The sequence below is a fragment of the Prionailurus bengalensis genome, chromosome B3, assembly GCF_016509475.1.
Source record: "Prionailurus bengalensis isolate Pbe53 chromosome B3, Fcat_Pben_1.1_paternal_pri, whole genome shotgun sequence".
Taxonomy (NCBI): domain Eukaryota; kingdom Metazoa; phylum Chordata; class Mammalia; order Carnivora; family Felidae; genus Prionailurus; species Prionailurus bengalensis.
The window spans coordinates 62,706,989-62,722,973 of NC_057355.1; the positions used below are offsets into that span (position 1 = coordinate 62,706,989).

General features: G+C 41.5%; 1 protein-coding gene across 2 annotated transcripts in view; it reads right to left on the minus strand.

Annotated features, from left to right (window-relative positions):
- Positions 1-9,033, minus strand: part of RAD51 (RAD51 recombinase) — a 33,739-nt gene extending 24,706 nt beyond the window's left edge. The window contains exons 1-3 of one of the 2 annotated variants that reach the window (XM_043555644.1): positions 8,573-9,033; positions 2,782-2,884; positions 916-1,053 (exon numbers count right to left, since the gene is read on the minus strand). In XM_043555644.1, the coding sequence (XP_043411579.1) occupies positions 916-1,053; positions 2,782-2,868 (225 nt within the window). In that variant the 5' untranslated portion in view covers positions 2,869-2,884; positions 8,573-9,033. Of the gene's footprint in view, positions 1-915; positions 1,054-2,781; positions 2,885-8,530 lie in introns of both variants that reach the window. The other variant, XM_043555643.1, reaches the window with a different exon arrangement.
- Positions 9,034-15,985: the final 6,952 nt, after the last annotated feature.

A 15,985-nucleotide genomic window follows, 5' to 3' on the forward strand; every position in this document is an offset into this window, starting at 1 on the left:
ATATAAGGGATTATTAGGTTACTACCTCATTTCTGTTAAGCCAGTAAAATCACCTTTATGTCATTAAGGTTAAAAAACAAAACAAAACTAAAAGCATGATTTGAAATCACACTCTCTTGTCATTATAGAAGAATCTTGTCTGTGTTCTGTGCTGGCAGCCCAGAGCCTGCTTGGGATTCTCGATCTCCCTTTCTTGATGCCCCTCCCCCATTCATGTGGTCTCTGTCTCTCTCAAAACAAACTTAAAAAAAAAAAAAAGAATCTTGCCTGTGATTAGTCAACTAACAGATTATACACGCTTAGAGCCTAATTAACATGGCTTTAATATTTGAGAAATAAAGTTTTTTATCTGAAAGTAAAACAAGCGTATTATGGAAAATGCAGAAACTTCAGAAAATTGAGGCAAAAATAAAAATTGCTCACATTCTTACCATCCAGAAATAACATATTTTAGTGTAGTTATTCTGTGCATGTGTTATACATAAATACACACATTTTTAAAAACACAAATCAACCATGTATATATACACTTAGACATTTTATTAGCCTGCTTTCTTATATCATGAACATGTCAATGAATATTTTTTGCAACTCTTTTTGTGGTTACAAACTAATGAATATATTTCTAAGGCATGAGATCATAATTTCTAGAAAGATAAGGTACATACCACTGACTGCTGGTGGGAACGCAAACTTATCAATTTGGCAGTACTTATATCATACCATGAAATTGCGATTTCCTTGACAGAAAATCCCAATTTATGCAAGGAGGCATATATATAGTTAACTAATGCAGTCACCTCTGGAAAGGGGGCCAGGATGACACAATGAGGGATGAAAGGAGGAACACTGCCACCTTTCACTGTATATCCTTTTGTACTATTCCCACTAATGCCTCACATAAGCAGTACTTACCAGAATTTTATCAGCTTTGGCTTCACTAATCCCCTTAATATTTATTAGTTCCTTTTTTGGTGCATAGGCAACAGCCTCCACAGTATGGAATCCAGCTTCTTCCAATTTCTTCACATCATTGGCATTTATGCCACATTGCTGCAAGTGAAAACCATGGATAAATTTAAGCTTCAGTTCTCTCATCTGTCTAATATGGATATTGGCCCTACCCATTTCAGAGCTATTTTGAAGAACTGTGATATTATATGCAAAAGCTGTGAAAAGTATGCTCTACATATCAGGTTTTTTTTTTTTTATTTTTTTTTTCAACGTTTATTTATTTTTGGGGGGACAGAGAGAGACAGAGCATGAACGGGGGAGGGGCAGAGAGAGAGGGAGACACAGAATCAGAAACAGGCTCCAGGCTCTGAGCCATCAGCCCAGAGCCCGACGCGGGGCTCAAACTCCCGGACCGCGAGATCGTGACCTGGCTGAAGTCGGACGCTTAACCAACTGCGCCACCCAGGCGCCCCTATACATATCAGGTATTTAATAACAAATTATCAACCTTTTCATTCTGAAAAGAAAATTTTAAACTAGCACTATCCTATGTATCCTATGTATCCATCATGAAACAGGACCAAACCAGTAACTCCCAGGCACTGGGAATAAGCCCGCAACTCTCAAATTTTTATGACTGGGACTCTAAATGAACCCTAAGACCCTGGGTCCTAAAAGGCCACCTTAAAATCAGTGTTTCCCAATGTTTTCTACATCAAGCACACATAAAAAATGATTGACAGGAAAGCTCTGATCTAACAACTGACCTTAAAAATGGGAAAAACAGTATGTAAGCCAATTTGACAATAAATTCTATTCATTAAAAAGGGGGGGGGGGATTACTTTTGGTTGGGGACTCCTATACCACTTCTCAAAACAAACCACCCAAAGACACCTCTTCCTCCCTATATTACTAGGTTAGCTTTGGTTTTATTAGTCACCAAAACCATGACTTCTGAGACAATATCGGTTAATGGCAGAATATGCATGTATTTGCAGGTCAGGGAAGGTTTGAGAGAGGGGAGAGAATATTATCTGTCCATAGAAACAAGCTCTACTAATATTTAAGCAATAAGCAAAACCCATATGTCGGTATAAGGATGCTCATGGTAACAAAAGTTGACTCTGAACCCTGTAATGTTTAACACAAACCTATTTAAATTAACTTCTGGAGTCTTGAAGCTTAGCTGGGGATGATAGGAATATGTGTAAAGAGAAGAATGAAAGCTTTCTCTGCTTTCCCTCCTACTTCTTTCAGCCTATGTCAGCTGCACTCACACCGGGGCCTCTGCACAATGGGAAGAAATAGTACAAGGCCGCAGCTCTGGTACTTGATGCTCTTGTGCAGTCCTGAATTGGACCTTGGCTCTTATACCTTAATAACCACAAGTGCTTCTCTCTGATCATGACAGCTGTCTTGCTAGTAACTTCAGCAGATACGGGTCAATGGAGAGAGAATGGTCCTCTCTTTTCCCTGCAGAGCTGGCCCAGGCCACTGTAATTCCCTGGATAGCAATTTCATATGTAGTATAAACATCACAGAGACTCCATCATGGGACCCATAGACTCCTTAGGTTTTGACAACGCAACTCTGAGAAAGAAAAATGATAAAGTAGAAGAATTCTTAACAAAAAAGATCTGGCCAGACATGCTTAGCAACCATGTTAAGCTTTCCACAGGATCCTTGACAGTATTTCTAAAAACTCCAATTTAGGTCTTGGCCTTAGGCAATAAACCAATGGTTTATGTAAAACCTGTGATTTCTCCCAACAGGTAGAAGACACTAATCCTGCATTATAATCTCAAAATTAGCAACAAAGCACATACCTCTAATCGAGATATAGGTTGTGGGCCAAAGCTCTCTTCTTCCACTGAAGTATCTGCATTTGCTTCAAGCTGCATTTGCATAGCCATTACTCAGCATTCAATACTGAAAAATACAGACGGCCAGAGAGTACAGAACTGTAAACTTAGTTTTGCAATAAATCTCTGAAGAATTATTTGTTAGGCTTTTGGTCTAATCACTGACCTACCCACGGCAGGAAAACGAACATATATTTCATCACCCTTTCCCTTCCACCTAGCTAGTTGTATCAAAAAGAGTTTAGGAGGAGCCAGAACTAGTCTGCTTCATAATGATGCACAGCTTAACTAGACCAACTATATCCCCAGCTCCCCTGCTTCATAGGTAGGAAGGTAGGGGCCGAATCTTATTCCATTGTTCCCTTCCAGCAAGTAGGGATTGGGGGTGGTGGGACAGGAGTGAAACGAAGGTACAGAATGACTATCCATAAGCCAGTGATAAGACAGTGGGCTGAAATGAGAGACATACTTCCCATCTTAGCCAAGGATAACTTGTAGTCACATATTCTGCTTCTAATAGTAATGTATGAAATTCGAAATTTAAATATCACCATTTTAATCATTCCAGACTTCAGTGAATGCCTAAGTGAATAAATAACATTCAAGTACCCTGCTCAGTCTGAAATCTTCCATATGAGCAATAGGCCTATACCTAGTCAGGTTATTATGATAAAAGAGTTAAGATTGCTCAGGATGAAAAGAACTGAGAACAAAAATTTTTCATGATCTTCAGATGTGTTAGTAAGAGTGAAAAGTCTTAATGTTCACAAGAATAAATGAACTTAAATCACACCAAAACAATCTGGACAATTTAAATCAGGATTAATTTAACTCAAAGGATAACACATATGAAATCTCCATTCTTCAAGAATGGACAAAAGATGACCATTTGTTCTTTTTCCTTTATTTATTTATTTATTTATTTACTTACTTACTTATTGTTTTTATTTATTTTTGAGACAGAGAGAGACAGAGCATGAACAGGGGAGGGGCAGAAAGAGAGGGAGACACAGAATCCAAAGCAGGCTCCAGGCTCTGAGCTGCCAGCAGAGCCCGACGTGGGGCCCAAACTCACGGAGTGGGAGATCATGACCTGAGCTGAAGTTGGACACTTAACCAACTGAGCCACCCGGGTGCCCCTCTTTTTCCTTTTTCTAAAACTGAAATATAGTTAACATACAGTGTCACATTAGTTTCAAGTATACAACGTAGTGATCTGACAACTCTATACTATGCTAAGCTCACCACAGGTATAGCTACCATCTGACACCATACAACACTATTATAATACCACTGACTATATTCCCTACGCTGTACCTTTTATTCCTGTGATTTATTCCATAACTGGAAGCCTGCACCTCCCATTCACCTTCATCCATTTTGCCTATCCCTACTCCTCCCTTCTGGGAGCCATCAATATGTTCTCTGTATTTATGGGTCTGTTTCTGCTTTTTGTTTATTTTTGTTTTTTAGATCCCACATATAAATGAAATCATAGCATACTTGTCTTTCTCTGTAGGACTTATTTCATTCAGCATAGTACCCTTTAGGTCCCCCCATATTGCTGCAAACGGGAAGATCTTCTTAAAGTCTGAGTAATATTCCACTGTGTGTGTGCGTGTGTGTGTGTGTGTATACATACACACACACACATGCACACACACATATACATACTACATACTACATCCACTTTATCCATTCATGTATGGATGGACACTTGGGTTGCTTCCATATCTTGGCTATTGCAAATAATGCTGCAATAAACACTGGGGTGCATATATTTTTTCAAGTTAGTAGGGTTTTTTTGTTTTCTTTGGGTAAATGCCCAGTAGTGGAATCACTGAATCATATGGCATTTCTATTTTCAATTTTTGAGGAACCTCTATACTGTTTTCCACAGTATCTGCACTAATTTACATTCCTACCAACAGGGCAGGAGGGTTCCTTTTTCTCCACATCCTCACCAACACTTGTTACGATTATTTTTTAAGATTTTATTTTTAAGCAATCTCTACACCTAACGTGGGACTCGAATTAACAACTGTGAGAACAAAAGTTACATGCTCCCCTGACTGAGCCTGCCAGGCTCCCCTATTTCTTTTCTTCCTTTTTAAGTTTATTTTGAGAGGGAGAGACAGAACAAGTACAAGCAGAGGGGGGCAGAGAAAGAGAGAATACTAAGCAGCCTCTGCACTGTCAGTGCAGAGCTAGAAGTGGGGCTCAATCCCACCAACAGTGAGATCATACCCTAAGCCAAAATCAAGAGTCAGATGAGTCCCTCTTATGTTTTTAATTTTAGCCATTCTGACATGCTGTATCATTGTGGTTTTGATTTGCATTTCCCTGATTAGTCATTTGAGCACATTTTCATGTGTGTTTGCCATATGTATGTCTTCTTTTGAGAGGACCATTTATTCTTTTTAATGTTTATTTTTGAGAGGGGGGCAGAGAGAGAGAGAGAGAGAGAGAGAGCAAGCAGGGGAGGGGCAGAGAGAGGAGACACAGAACCTGAAGCAGGCACCTGGCTCTGTGATGATAGCACACAAACCATGAGATCATGACCTGGGCTAAAGTCAGAAGCTTAACCCACTGAGCCACCCAGGTGCCCCAGCAGAGATGACCATTTGTTCTTGATTATTTCAGATGCAGATCTCTTAGATGGCAGGTTCAGCATAATGTGTGTCTATGATAATGCTAAATATCAGAATCACCTGAATGCAAACATTCATAATTTATGAAAAAGATGAAACTGCAGAGTAATAAAGGATGGTCTTTTCTTTTCCTTTTTTTAGGTTTATTCATTTATTTTGAAAGAGAGCTCACAAGTAGGGGAGGGAAAGAGAGGGAGGGACAGAGAGAAACCCAAGCAGGCCTATGCCCAACATGGAGCTCAAAGTGGGACTTACAACTGTGAGATCAGGACCTGAGCTGAAATCAAGAGGGGGATGCTTATGGGGCACTTGGGTGGCTCAGTTGGTTAAGCATCCGACTTCGGCTCAGGTCATGATCTCATGGTTCGTGGGTTCAAACCCCACGTCAGGCTCTGTGCTGACAGCTCAGATTCTGTGCCTCCCTCCCTCTCTGCACCTCCCCTGTTTGTACTCTCTCTCGCTCTCAAAAATAAACAAACATTAAAAAAAATTAAAAATCAACCAACAAAAAAAGAGTGGGATGCTTAACTGACTGAGCCACCCAGGTGCTACAAGAGTCCAATGCTTAACTGACTGAGCCACACAAGTGCTCCAGGATGGACTTTTCAATAAACAGTGCTGGGTTAATGGGAGAGCCTTACAGAATAAGAAAAACACATACTCAACTTCCAATTTGATTACAGATCTTCATGTAAGAGGTAAAACAGCTTTTGGAATACAGGCAGATATCTTCATGACTTTGGGATAAGGATTTCTTAAAATTTATTTTTATTTTTGAAAGAGCAAAAGTGAGGGAGGGGCAAAGGGAGGGGGGCAGAGGATCTGAAGTGGGCTTTGTGCTGACAGCAGCGAGCCGGATGTGGGGCTTAAACTCACAAACTGTGAGATCATGACCTGATCCTAAGTCTGTTGCTCAACTGATTGAGCCACCCAGGTGCCCCAGGATAAAGATTTCTTAAACCGGATATATAAAGCAATAACCAAAAAAGAAAAGGCTGAAAAACTGGACATTTAATCTTAAGACTCTATCAAAAGATACTATTAAAAAAATGAAAAGTCGAAAGAAAGAAAGAAAGAAAGAAAGAAAGAAAGAAAGAAAGAAAGAAAGAAAAAGTCATGGGCCCCTGGTGGCTGAGTCAGTTAAGTTTCAGACTCTTGATTTCAGCTCAGGTCACAATCTCACAGTTTGGGAGATCAAGCCCGCGTCGGGATTCTCTTGGAATCCTCTCTCTGCCCCATTCCTACTCTGTCTCAATATAAATAAACGTCTAAAAAAAAAAAAAAAAAAGTCAGGGGTGCCTGTGTGGTTCAGTCAGTTAAGCTTTGGACTCTTGATCTCAGCTCAGGTCATGATCTCATGCTTCCACGAGATCAAGCACGGAACCTGTTTAGGATTCTCTCTCTTTCTCTCTCCCCCTCCCTCGCTCACATGCATATATGCATGTCCTCTCTCTCAAATAAAATAAACTAAAAAAGAAAAGAAAATGAAAATGTAAAGTCAAACTATAGTTAGGGGACAAGATATTTACCACCTACACAACCAAGAACTGATCGTTAGAATACATAAAGAACTTCAAATCAGCAAGACAGACAACCCAATAGAAAAAGACAAGATATCTGAACAAGCACTTCACGAAAGAAGATATCCAAATGGCCAATAAACATAGGAACTAACGCTTAATCTTATTAATAATCAGGAAAATTAAAATCCAAACCATGAGATATTAGTATATGGCACCAGAATAGGTAAGATTAAATAGACTGAAAATATCAAGAGTTGGCAAGCATGTGAAACAACTAAACACTCCTACACTACTGGTTTGAATGTAAATTGGTACAACTTTACAAAACTAACATTAAATGTGAAAGCTGAATATAGAAAATGCTATGAACCAGGAATTTCAACACTCTGTACTAATCAACTGAAAAGCATACATGCGTGCACCAAAATGTACACAGGAAATGTTCTCAGCAGCCTTTCTCATTAAAACAGCCCAAAACTGGGGCACCTGGGTGGCTCAGTCGGTTAGGCATCCGACTCCGGTTCAGGTCATGATCTCAAAGCTCCTGAGTTGGAGCCCCTACTACGGCTCTCTGTTGTCAGCAGGAGCCTGGAGCCTGCTTCAGATTCTGTGTGTGTGTGTGTGTGTGTGTGTGTGTGTGTGTGTGTGTGTCTGTCTAAAATAAATATTAATTTTCTTAATTATAAAAAGACAAAGAAAAGAAAAAAAGCCAAAAACTGGAAACAACCCAAATGTACACCATGGGCAGAATGAATAAGGAATTCAATATAGCAACAGGAAAGAACTATTGCCTTATGCAAACATATATATAAACCAATAGAATGTTGAGGAAAACCAGACACACAAAAATATAAACAGGATTACTCATAAAAAATTCAAACAGGCAAATTTAGTTAATGGTATTAAAAGTCAATATAGTGGTTACCTTTGAAGAGAAAAGGAGACATACTAGAGGGGTAACAGGAAAGGCTTTGGGAGTGCTGACAACATTCTAGCTATTGACCTGAGTGGTGACTACACACGTATATTCTTTTTGAAATAATTCACAGAGCTGTGTACACTTCGGATTTGTGCATTTTTCGATAAGAATGTTACACTTCACTTTACAAGGTAAAAAAAACCTCACTACGGACCATTCCCTAGGCATCGCGTGAACGGCCTTCCATTAGGTAATGAAAACACCTTTTTGGAAACTGGAGGCTGGTACTTTGTAAGTAAAATACGGTATCATGGAAAGAGGACTGACCAGAGATCCGGAACCGCTGGCCCGGACAGAAACAGCTGTGACATCTAATCACTACACCTCTCTGGATCTCGGCTTTCTTGCCCCCCCCCCCCCATAAAATGGGTGTTAGAAACGAAGGCCTCTAAAAGGTCCCCCGCTCCCAGCTCTGGAGCCTGGGGTCCGCCACCATTTTCGCCACAAGCTCTGACGGTGGGTTGGGCCCGGGCATGCCCCTGCTCCACCCCGCCAACTCCGCTTTCTCACTTGGCCCCACGAGCCCGCCAGGCCCGGGGCCGGCTACGGTCGGGACTTACCCTGAGGCAAAAAGGAACCGAGTCCGCGCCTAACACCCTCACCCTGGTACGCAGCGCTCCTCGCTCCCACTGGCTGCGCGCCCCGACTTCTGTCCGCTGGCTCGGTCCGCGCCCGGCCGGGACGGACTCCAGACCCCTTCGCTTCCTGCCCACTTCTCTACTCCCTTGTTCCGGCCTTCTGCACACAACCCAGGCGAAACTCAGCTCCCAACTGCGTCCCTCCGGGTGCGTCTCCGCTCTCCTCAGACCTCGGTTTCAGGCCACAGCGCGCGCGGAGCACTGCAACTTTCGGAGATCCCGCCAAATTCTCGGGCTGGGTCACGCCAGCGTCAACGTAACGTCTCCCCGCCCTCCTCGGCTCTGCCTTCCAGCCCCTTCGGACGCTGCTCCCGATCCTAGAGATGAGCCTAGAGAACTTAACCTTGCATGATGTTATGAACTTCCCTCTTCCATTTACCTCTGAAAACTAACTCAAAGTTTGGGAGTCGCCCCCTTCTTTTCTTTTACCAGACCGAGGACTACAACTCCCAGGAGGTAGTGGGGCTGTCCGGAGACTCCATCTCCCAGTATGCACCGCCGGCGCACGCCTGTTTTAGTGACTCAGCCCCTCTGGGGAGAAGCCTGGCCCCAGAGAACTATTCTTGATTTGCTTGTGAAGTATCTAAACCTGAGCGTTAGGCGCTTGAGATTGCTCTGAACTTCTGACTCAAATTCCCGGAGCCTGGCGTTTTCCAGGCCCGTGGAGTTGATGCGGCTGAGGATGCTCGAGTGGACAGGTGGAAGTGGAAAACTAAGCTAGCGAAGGGAAGAAAAATGGCTGAAATGTTAATCAAGCCTTGGTATTTTACTGGAGATTTGCAAGACTCCAGAGGAAGGAGGCATTGATTTTGAGAAGATAAACTTTATCATGGTTTACTGGAAAGATTGACCTGTGATTCTGGGTTTTTTTTTTAATTTTTTTTTTCAACGTTTATTTATTTTTGGGACAGAGAGAGACAGAGCATGGACGGGGGAGGGGCAGAGAGAGAGGGAGACACAGAATGGGAAACGGGCTCCAGGCTCTGAGCCATCAGCCCAGAGCCTGACGCGGGGCTCGAACTCACGGACCGCGAGATCGTGACCTGGCTGAAGTCGGACGCTTAACCGACTGCGCCACCCAGGCGCCCCTGTGATTCTGGTTTTAAAGAGTGAATGGAGTTTCCTGGACCAAGAAGAGGAGATGAAAGAAGCAAGGATATCAATTTGGGCGTGGAAATTAACGACATGGTCAAGGAATAGTATTGTCTGGTGAGGGAAGAAAAGTATCGTGGAGTCGCTGATACTGGAAAGTTAACGTTTAGTTCGGGTTATGAGGGAACTTAAGGACATGTCTGGAACTTTTTGGTCTTTATAGTTGATGAGGAAGTCATTTAAAGTTTTTGAGCAGAGGAGTCCTATGTTGTTTTTCTTCCTGCCCCCCCCCCCACTACTACTTTATTTGTATCTGTTCCCCCCCCCCCCCAACTACTAGTTTATATTTGTGGAGTGCTTTAAAGTTCATAAAGTTTTTATTTAATCCTCTCATCATTGTGGCAGTGAAGGAGAGATTTTAGGGAAGTAAGGACAGCAAAAACTGTTAGCTGTTGCAATATTTCAGACAAGTGATGAAGTCTTGCTTGAGCTGGAGCAATGACAGACTCAAGAAGCATTCTGGAGATAGAATCAACCTAACTATGTGATTACTGATAGTACCTGGAGATAGTAGTGAAGTGCCTTCCATACCAGAGATACCCACCTTTACCTCTCATTCTTCACACATCTTCCTTAGAACATCTGCAAACCCACAGCCCCTCTTGGCTGAATGAAATAATATGTGACTTTGACCTTTCATTAAAATCCAATTCCTGTGGCTGTGTGGATGTCAAACCAGAGAAACCCCATCTGTAGAAAGATTAAGAAATTGAGAGACTGAGAAAGTAAGACAGAAACAATTCTGAAATCTGACCGCTTTCCAGATATTTCCAACTTCTCAGGGTCCCAGAAGCACTATGAGATACTTCTATGTTCCAATAAATGTCCCTTCCATTTCTTCTGCTTAAACCAGTTTGAGTAGTTTTCTGTTTCTTCCAAGACAAGCCACTACACACTTATAAATAAGAAAGCTAGATTTATTGCTAACAGTTTAAGCAATCCATGTGAATATTTATAAATGTGTGATTGAAAAGTTTTGGGTAGGGGCACCTGGGTGGCTCAGTCGGTTGAGTAACCAACTTTGGCTCAGGTCATGATCTCACGATTTGTAAGTTCGAGTCCTGCGTTGGGGTCTGTGCTGACAGCTCAGAGCCTGGAGCCTGCTTCTGATTCTTCCTCTCTCTCTGCCCCTCCCCCACTCGTGCTCTGTCTCTCTCTGTCTCAGAAATAAATAAACATTAAAAAAAAAAGTTTTGGATATAGGGGTGCCTGGGTGGCTTGGTCGGTTAAGTGTCCAACTTCGGCTCAGATCATGATCTCACAGTTCATGAGTTCAAGCCCCATGTCGTTCTCTGTACTGACAGTTCAGAGCCTGGAGCCTGTTTCAGATTCTGTTTCCCCCTCTCTCTGTCCCTCCCATGCTCATGCTCTGTCTCCCTCTGTCTCTCAATAATGAATAAACTTTAAAAAAAATTAAAGAAAAGAAAAATTTTGGATATATCCTAAATTACAATCTGAATGACCTATCTGAAATCTCAAGGAAGTAACCTCTAGTAAAACCAAAATTTAATCATCAGAAACATAATCTTTTGTCTCAAGGAAAATAATCTCATGGCATAGGCAGCGTGGAGCATAGAAAGGGAAATCCACTGTCATGTCCAAATGATCCAATTGAGTAGTACAAGGATGATCCAATATTAGGAAATCTATTATAATTGACCATATTAATAGGTCAAGGAGAAAACTTATTTTGTTAATTTCATCATTTTGAAAAAGCATTCAATAAAATTCAACATAAATTCCTGATTAAGAGGAGGAAAAGGTAAAAAGGAATTAGAGGGGCCCTGGGGTGACTCAGTCAGTTAAGCGACTGACTTCAGTTCAGGTCATGATCTCACAGTTCATGGATTTGGGTTCCAGCCCTGCTTCAGGTTCTGTGCTGACAGCTCAGAGCCTGAAACCTGCTTTGGATTCTGTGTCTCCCTCTGTTTCTGCCCTCCCCCACTTCCACTCTCTCTCAAAAATAAAACATTTTAAAAAATGAATAAAAAGGAATTAAATGTTTTCTTAGCATGATCAGGAAAAAAACATGGATATCCCAAGCAAGCTACCATTGTCTGCTTACCGGTAAATTGTTAGAAATACTTTGATTAAAATCAAGAACAGGGGTACCTTTGCTGGCTCAGTAGGAGGAGGATGTGACTCTTGATCTTGTGAGTTCAAGCCCCACTTTGGGTGTAAAGATTACTTAAATATCAATCTGGGGCACCTGGATGGCTCAGTTGGTTAAGTGTCCAACTCTTGATTTTGGCTCAGATCATGATCTCACCATAGTGAGATTGAGCCCCTCATTATGCTCCATGCAGGGTGTAGAACCTGCTTGGGATTTCTTCTCTCCCTCTCCATCTGCCCCTCCCCTGCTGGTGTGCGCTCTATCTCTAGGTCTCAAAAAAAAAAAAAAAAAAAAAACCACACAAAAAATGATCAATCAATCAAGAACAAAATTGTGTATTGCTACGATTATTTACTACTGTTCAGGAAGTGTCAGTGGGTGTAATAATTAAAGATAATAGGGGCGCCTGGGTGGCTTAGTCGGTTAATTGACTCTTGATTTCGGCTCATGTCAGGATCTCACAGCTTGTGAACTTGAGCTCCCTTTGGGCTCTGTGCTCACCGTGTGGAGCCTTCTTGGGATTCTCTCTCCCCTCTCCCCCCCTCCCCCGCCCCTCCCCGCCCCTGCTCAAAATAAATAAATAAATTTTTAAATATTAAAAAACAAAAGACAGTACATTAGTGTAACCAATGACAAAATATAAAAAGATCAGCCCTTTAATAAGTCTTAATAACTAATTAGACAATATAATAGAAGAAAAAGATCCCATTCACAGTAGCAACAAAACCCATAAATGTCTACGAATAAACTTTTAGAAATGTTCAGGACTTATATGGAGAAATCTCTAAAACGATCTTCTCAGAGGAGAGGTCTCAAAATTATAAAGTTGAAAATTGTCCAACATCAACAAATTCCCAATAGAAATCCCAATGAGATTCGTGACAGTCACCTTTGGTTGCCTTACCAATAGCCATTGCTCTTCTTCATGGCTAAGAGTACCTAGTATGTGGAAGGATGCCCAATTCTAAGATTTTGGATGACTTCGCCTTCCTCTGTATTCTTTTGTATATTATTTGAACTTTCGGTTTGAATTTATTTTGACTTTATGATGGTAATTTAAAAATTGTAACAAAAATATAAAATGCCTTGGAATCAGTTTAACAAAAGTGCAAATCCTATATAAAGGAAACTTTAAGATATCAAAGAAGGATGCAAAACAGAAAAGCATACTATTGGAAGACTCAATATCTTAAAGATGTTGCTTTTCCATTAGTTGATCTTTAATATAACATGATCTCAGTAAAAATGACAGCAAGATTTTTTGGGGAACGGAACAAGCTAGTTCTTATGTTTATATGATAAAATTAAAAACCATTAAGAGCCAGGAAAACCCTGAAATAATAAATCCTGAATTGACCAGATATTAAAACATACTATAAAACTACAATAATTACAAAGTACTTGTACAATAAGATGGGTCAATGGAATAGAATAGTTTTTTATCAGTGCCTTAGTTTCCTATTGCTGCTGTAACAAATTACCACAAATTTAGTGGCTTAAAATAATGAAAATGTATTATCTTACAGTTATGGAGGTCAGAATTCCTAAATGGGTTTCACCAGGCTAAAACTGAGGTCTTGGCAGAATTGTGTCTCTTCTGGAGGTCCTAGGACAAAACCTTACCTTCTCCAGGTTCTAGAGGCATCTGCATTCTTTTTTTTCCAACATTTAATTTTGAGATACAGAGCGTTAACAGGGGAGGGATAGAGAAAGAGGGAGGCACAGCATCCAAAGCAGCTCCAGACACTAAGCTGTCAGCACAGGGTCCAATGCAGGGTTTGAACTCACAAGCCATAAGATCATGACCTGAGCCAAAGTCAGAGGCTTAACTGACTGAGCCACCCAGGGACCACATGGGGCATCTGCATTTTGAGTCACCTTACCAGCAGTACTGTCAGACAGTGTGTGCACTAAAGTCACCAATCATTCTGATCTCTACTTCCATGATCACATCTCCTTCTTTGACTCTTGACATTCTGCTTTCCTCTTACAGAAAATCCTTGTGATGACATTGGGCCTACCCAGCTGATCCAGAATAGTCTCCCCATGTCAAGATCCTTCAAAACCTCTTCAAAGTCCCTACGGCCATTTAAGGCAACATTCACCTGTTTTAGGATGTGGACATCTTGGTTGTGGGAGGGGTGGTGGTCGTGGTGGCTATTATTCTGCCTACTACACTCAGATAGGAATACATAGAGAAATCTAGTATATGATAAAAAAAGGCATTCCAAATCAGTGGGGGAAACAACCTGTTTATTAAATGGTGCCGGAATAACCCCATAGACATCTGGAAAAAAATTAATTTGTATCCTTATCTCATACTTTTTGTCAGGATAAATTTCCAGTTGGCTCAAAGATATAAAGTATTAAGTCATAAAAGTCTAAGAGAAACCATAGATCTTACAGTGGTGAAAATCTAAGTATAACACAAACTCAAAAGCTATAAAAGAAAATATTAATACATGTGACTACATACCTTTAAAATTCTAAATGGCAAAACCCATCATAAATAAAGTCAAATAAAACCACAAACTAGGGGGAAATTTAGCACACCACTATCACAAAGAGTTTCTTTTCTCTTATACTTAAAGATGTCTTGCAAGTCAATGAGAAAGAGAAATAACTCAAAAAAATGGGCAAAGTTTATCAATACCTAATACACAGAAAAGGAGATAAAAATTGCTCTAAAGTATATATAAAGAAACTCAACCTCACACATACTACGAAAATGCAAATGAAAACCTGAGACACCATCAAAAAGTTTGGAATGTACTGGATTAGTAAATTTAGGGAACCAGGTGTTTATTGCTAGTAGGATTAATACAACTATATAGTATTTTAAAGGACAGTTTGGTGGTATCTATTAAAATTACAAATGTAACTAGGCTTTGACTCAACAGCTCCCTTTCTAGGAAGCTGTCCTAGATAAACTTACAATTGTGCAACATTTCGTCATTGTTTGCCGTAGGTGGTAAGCAACCTACGTGTTTATCAATAGTGGTATGATACATTCATCCTGTGGACTGTTTAATTAAAAGGAAAAAAATATCTGTTGGAAGTTCTTTATGTACTGCTCTGAACCTATCAAGATATTTAGTTAAGTGAAAAAGACAAAATGAAGGACAGTGTGTATTGAGGAGCTATTATCTGTGTAAAAAAGGGAGAGAAGAAATATATATTTACACACTCATATCAACTTGCACACATGTTCGCTTTTGTACACAGGAAAGCTTTGGTAAGGTGGACAAGAAACTGGTAACATTGGTTTTCTCCAAGAAGGGAAAGTGTGTGTCTGAGGACAGAATAAAAGGGAAACTTTTTCCTTTCCTTTTTGTACTTTATGAATTTAGGACCATGCGAATGTATACCCACACAAAAACTAAAAAATAATGCAGACTTAGATCCGATTTTTTAAAAAGAACACTTGATAAAACTTGCCTTTTTGGAAAAATTTTAAAGGATTGGGGAACATTAAGAGCAAGAATTTGAGGGCTCTACTGCTGCTGCCCGTTCGTGGCTGCAAGACCTGCCAGGATACTGCCCCCCATTCCTCCCCCCCCCCCCGCCCCCGCCCGGCCAAATCCAAGGTCGGGGGCGTGGCGACCCAGCCTGAGGTGGGTTCTGTAGAGCTCTTCATGCAGACCGAGCATTACCGGCAGTACCGCCAGTCGATGCGCGCCCTCAGGCTGGAGTTCGTGTCCAAGGTATGGAAGAAGGTGCACGAGGCCTGGGCAGGGAACCTGGCAGAGGGTAAGGTGCTGCAGGATGCAGCTGACTACAGTAACCTGCCGGCTTGGAACCGGGTGGAGAACCAGCAACTGCACGAGCTATGGTTAGGGGGACTGCGGCAGGAGGCGGAGGTGCGGGAGCAGGAGCAGTGGCAAGTGGAGGAGAAGGCCCCGTGGGCCAAGAGGCACAGGCCTGGGAGCAGCCAAAGGATCAGGAAGGTGCGGCAGCTGCAGGAGGAGGCAAAACATTTCATCACCTGAGAGAATCTGGAGGCGTGGGTAGAAGAAGTGTTCGACTCCCGGAAGAGCTACAACTGGGCCATCACCAGAGAGGGACTGGTACCAGGTCAGGCCACAGCACAGCACAAGGCCTCTGAAGTGCCC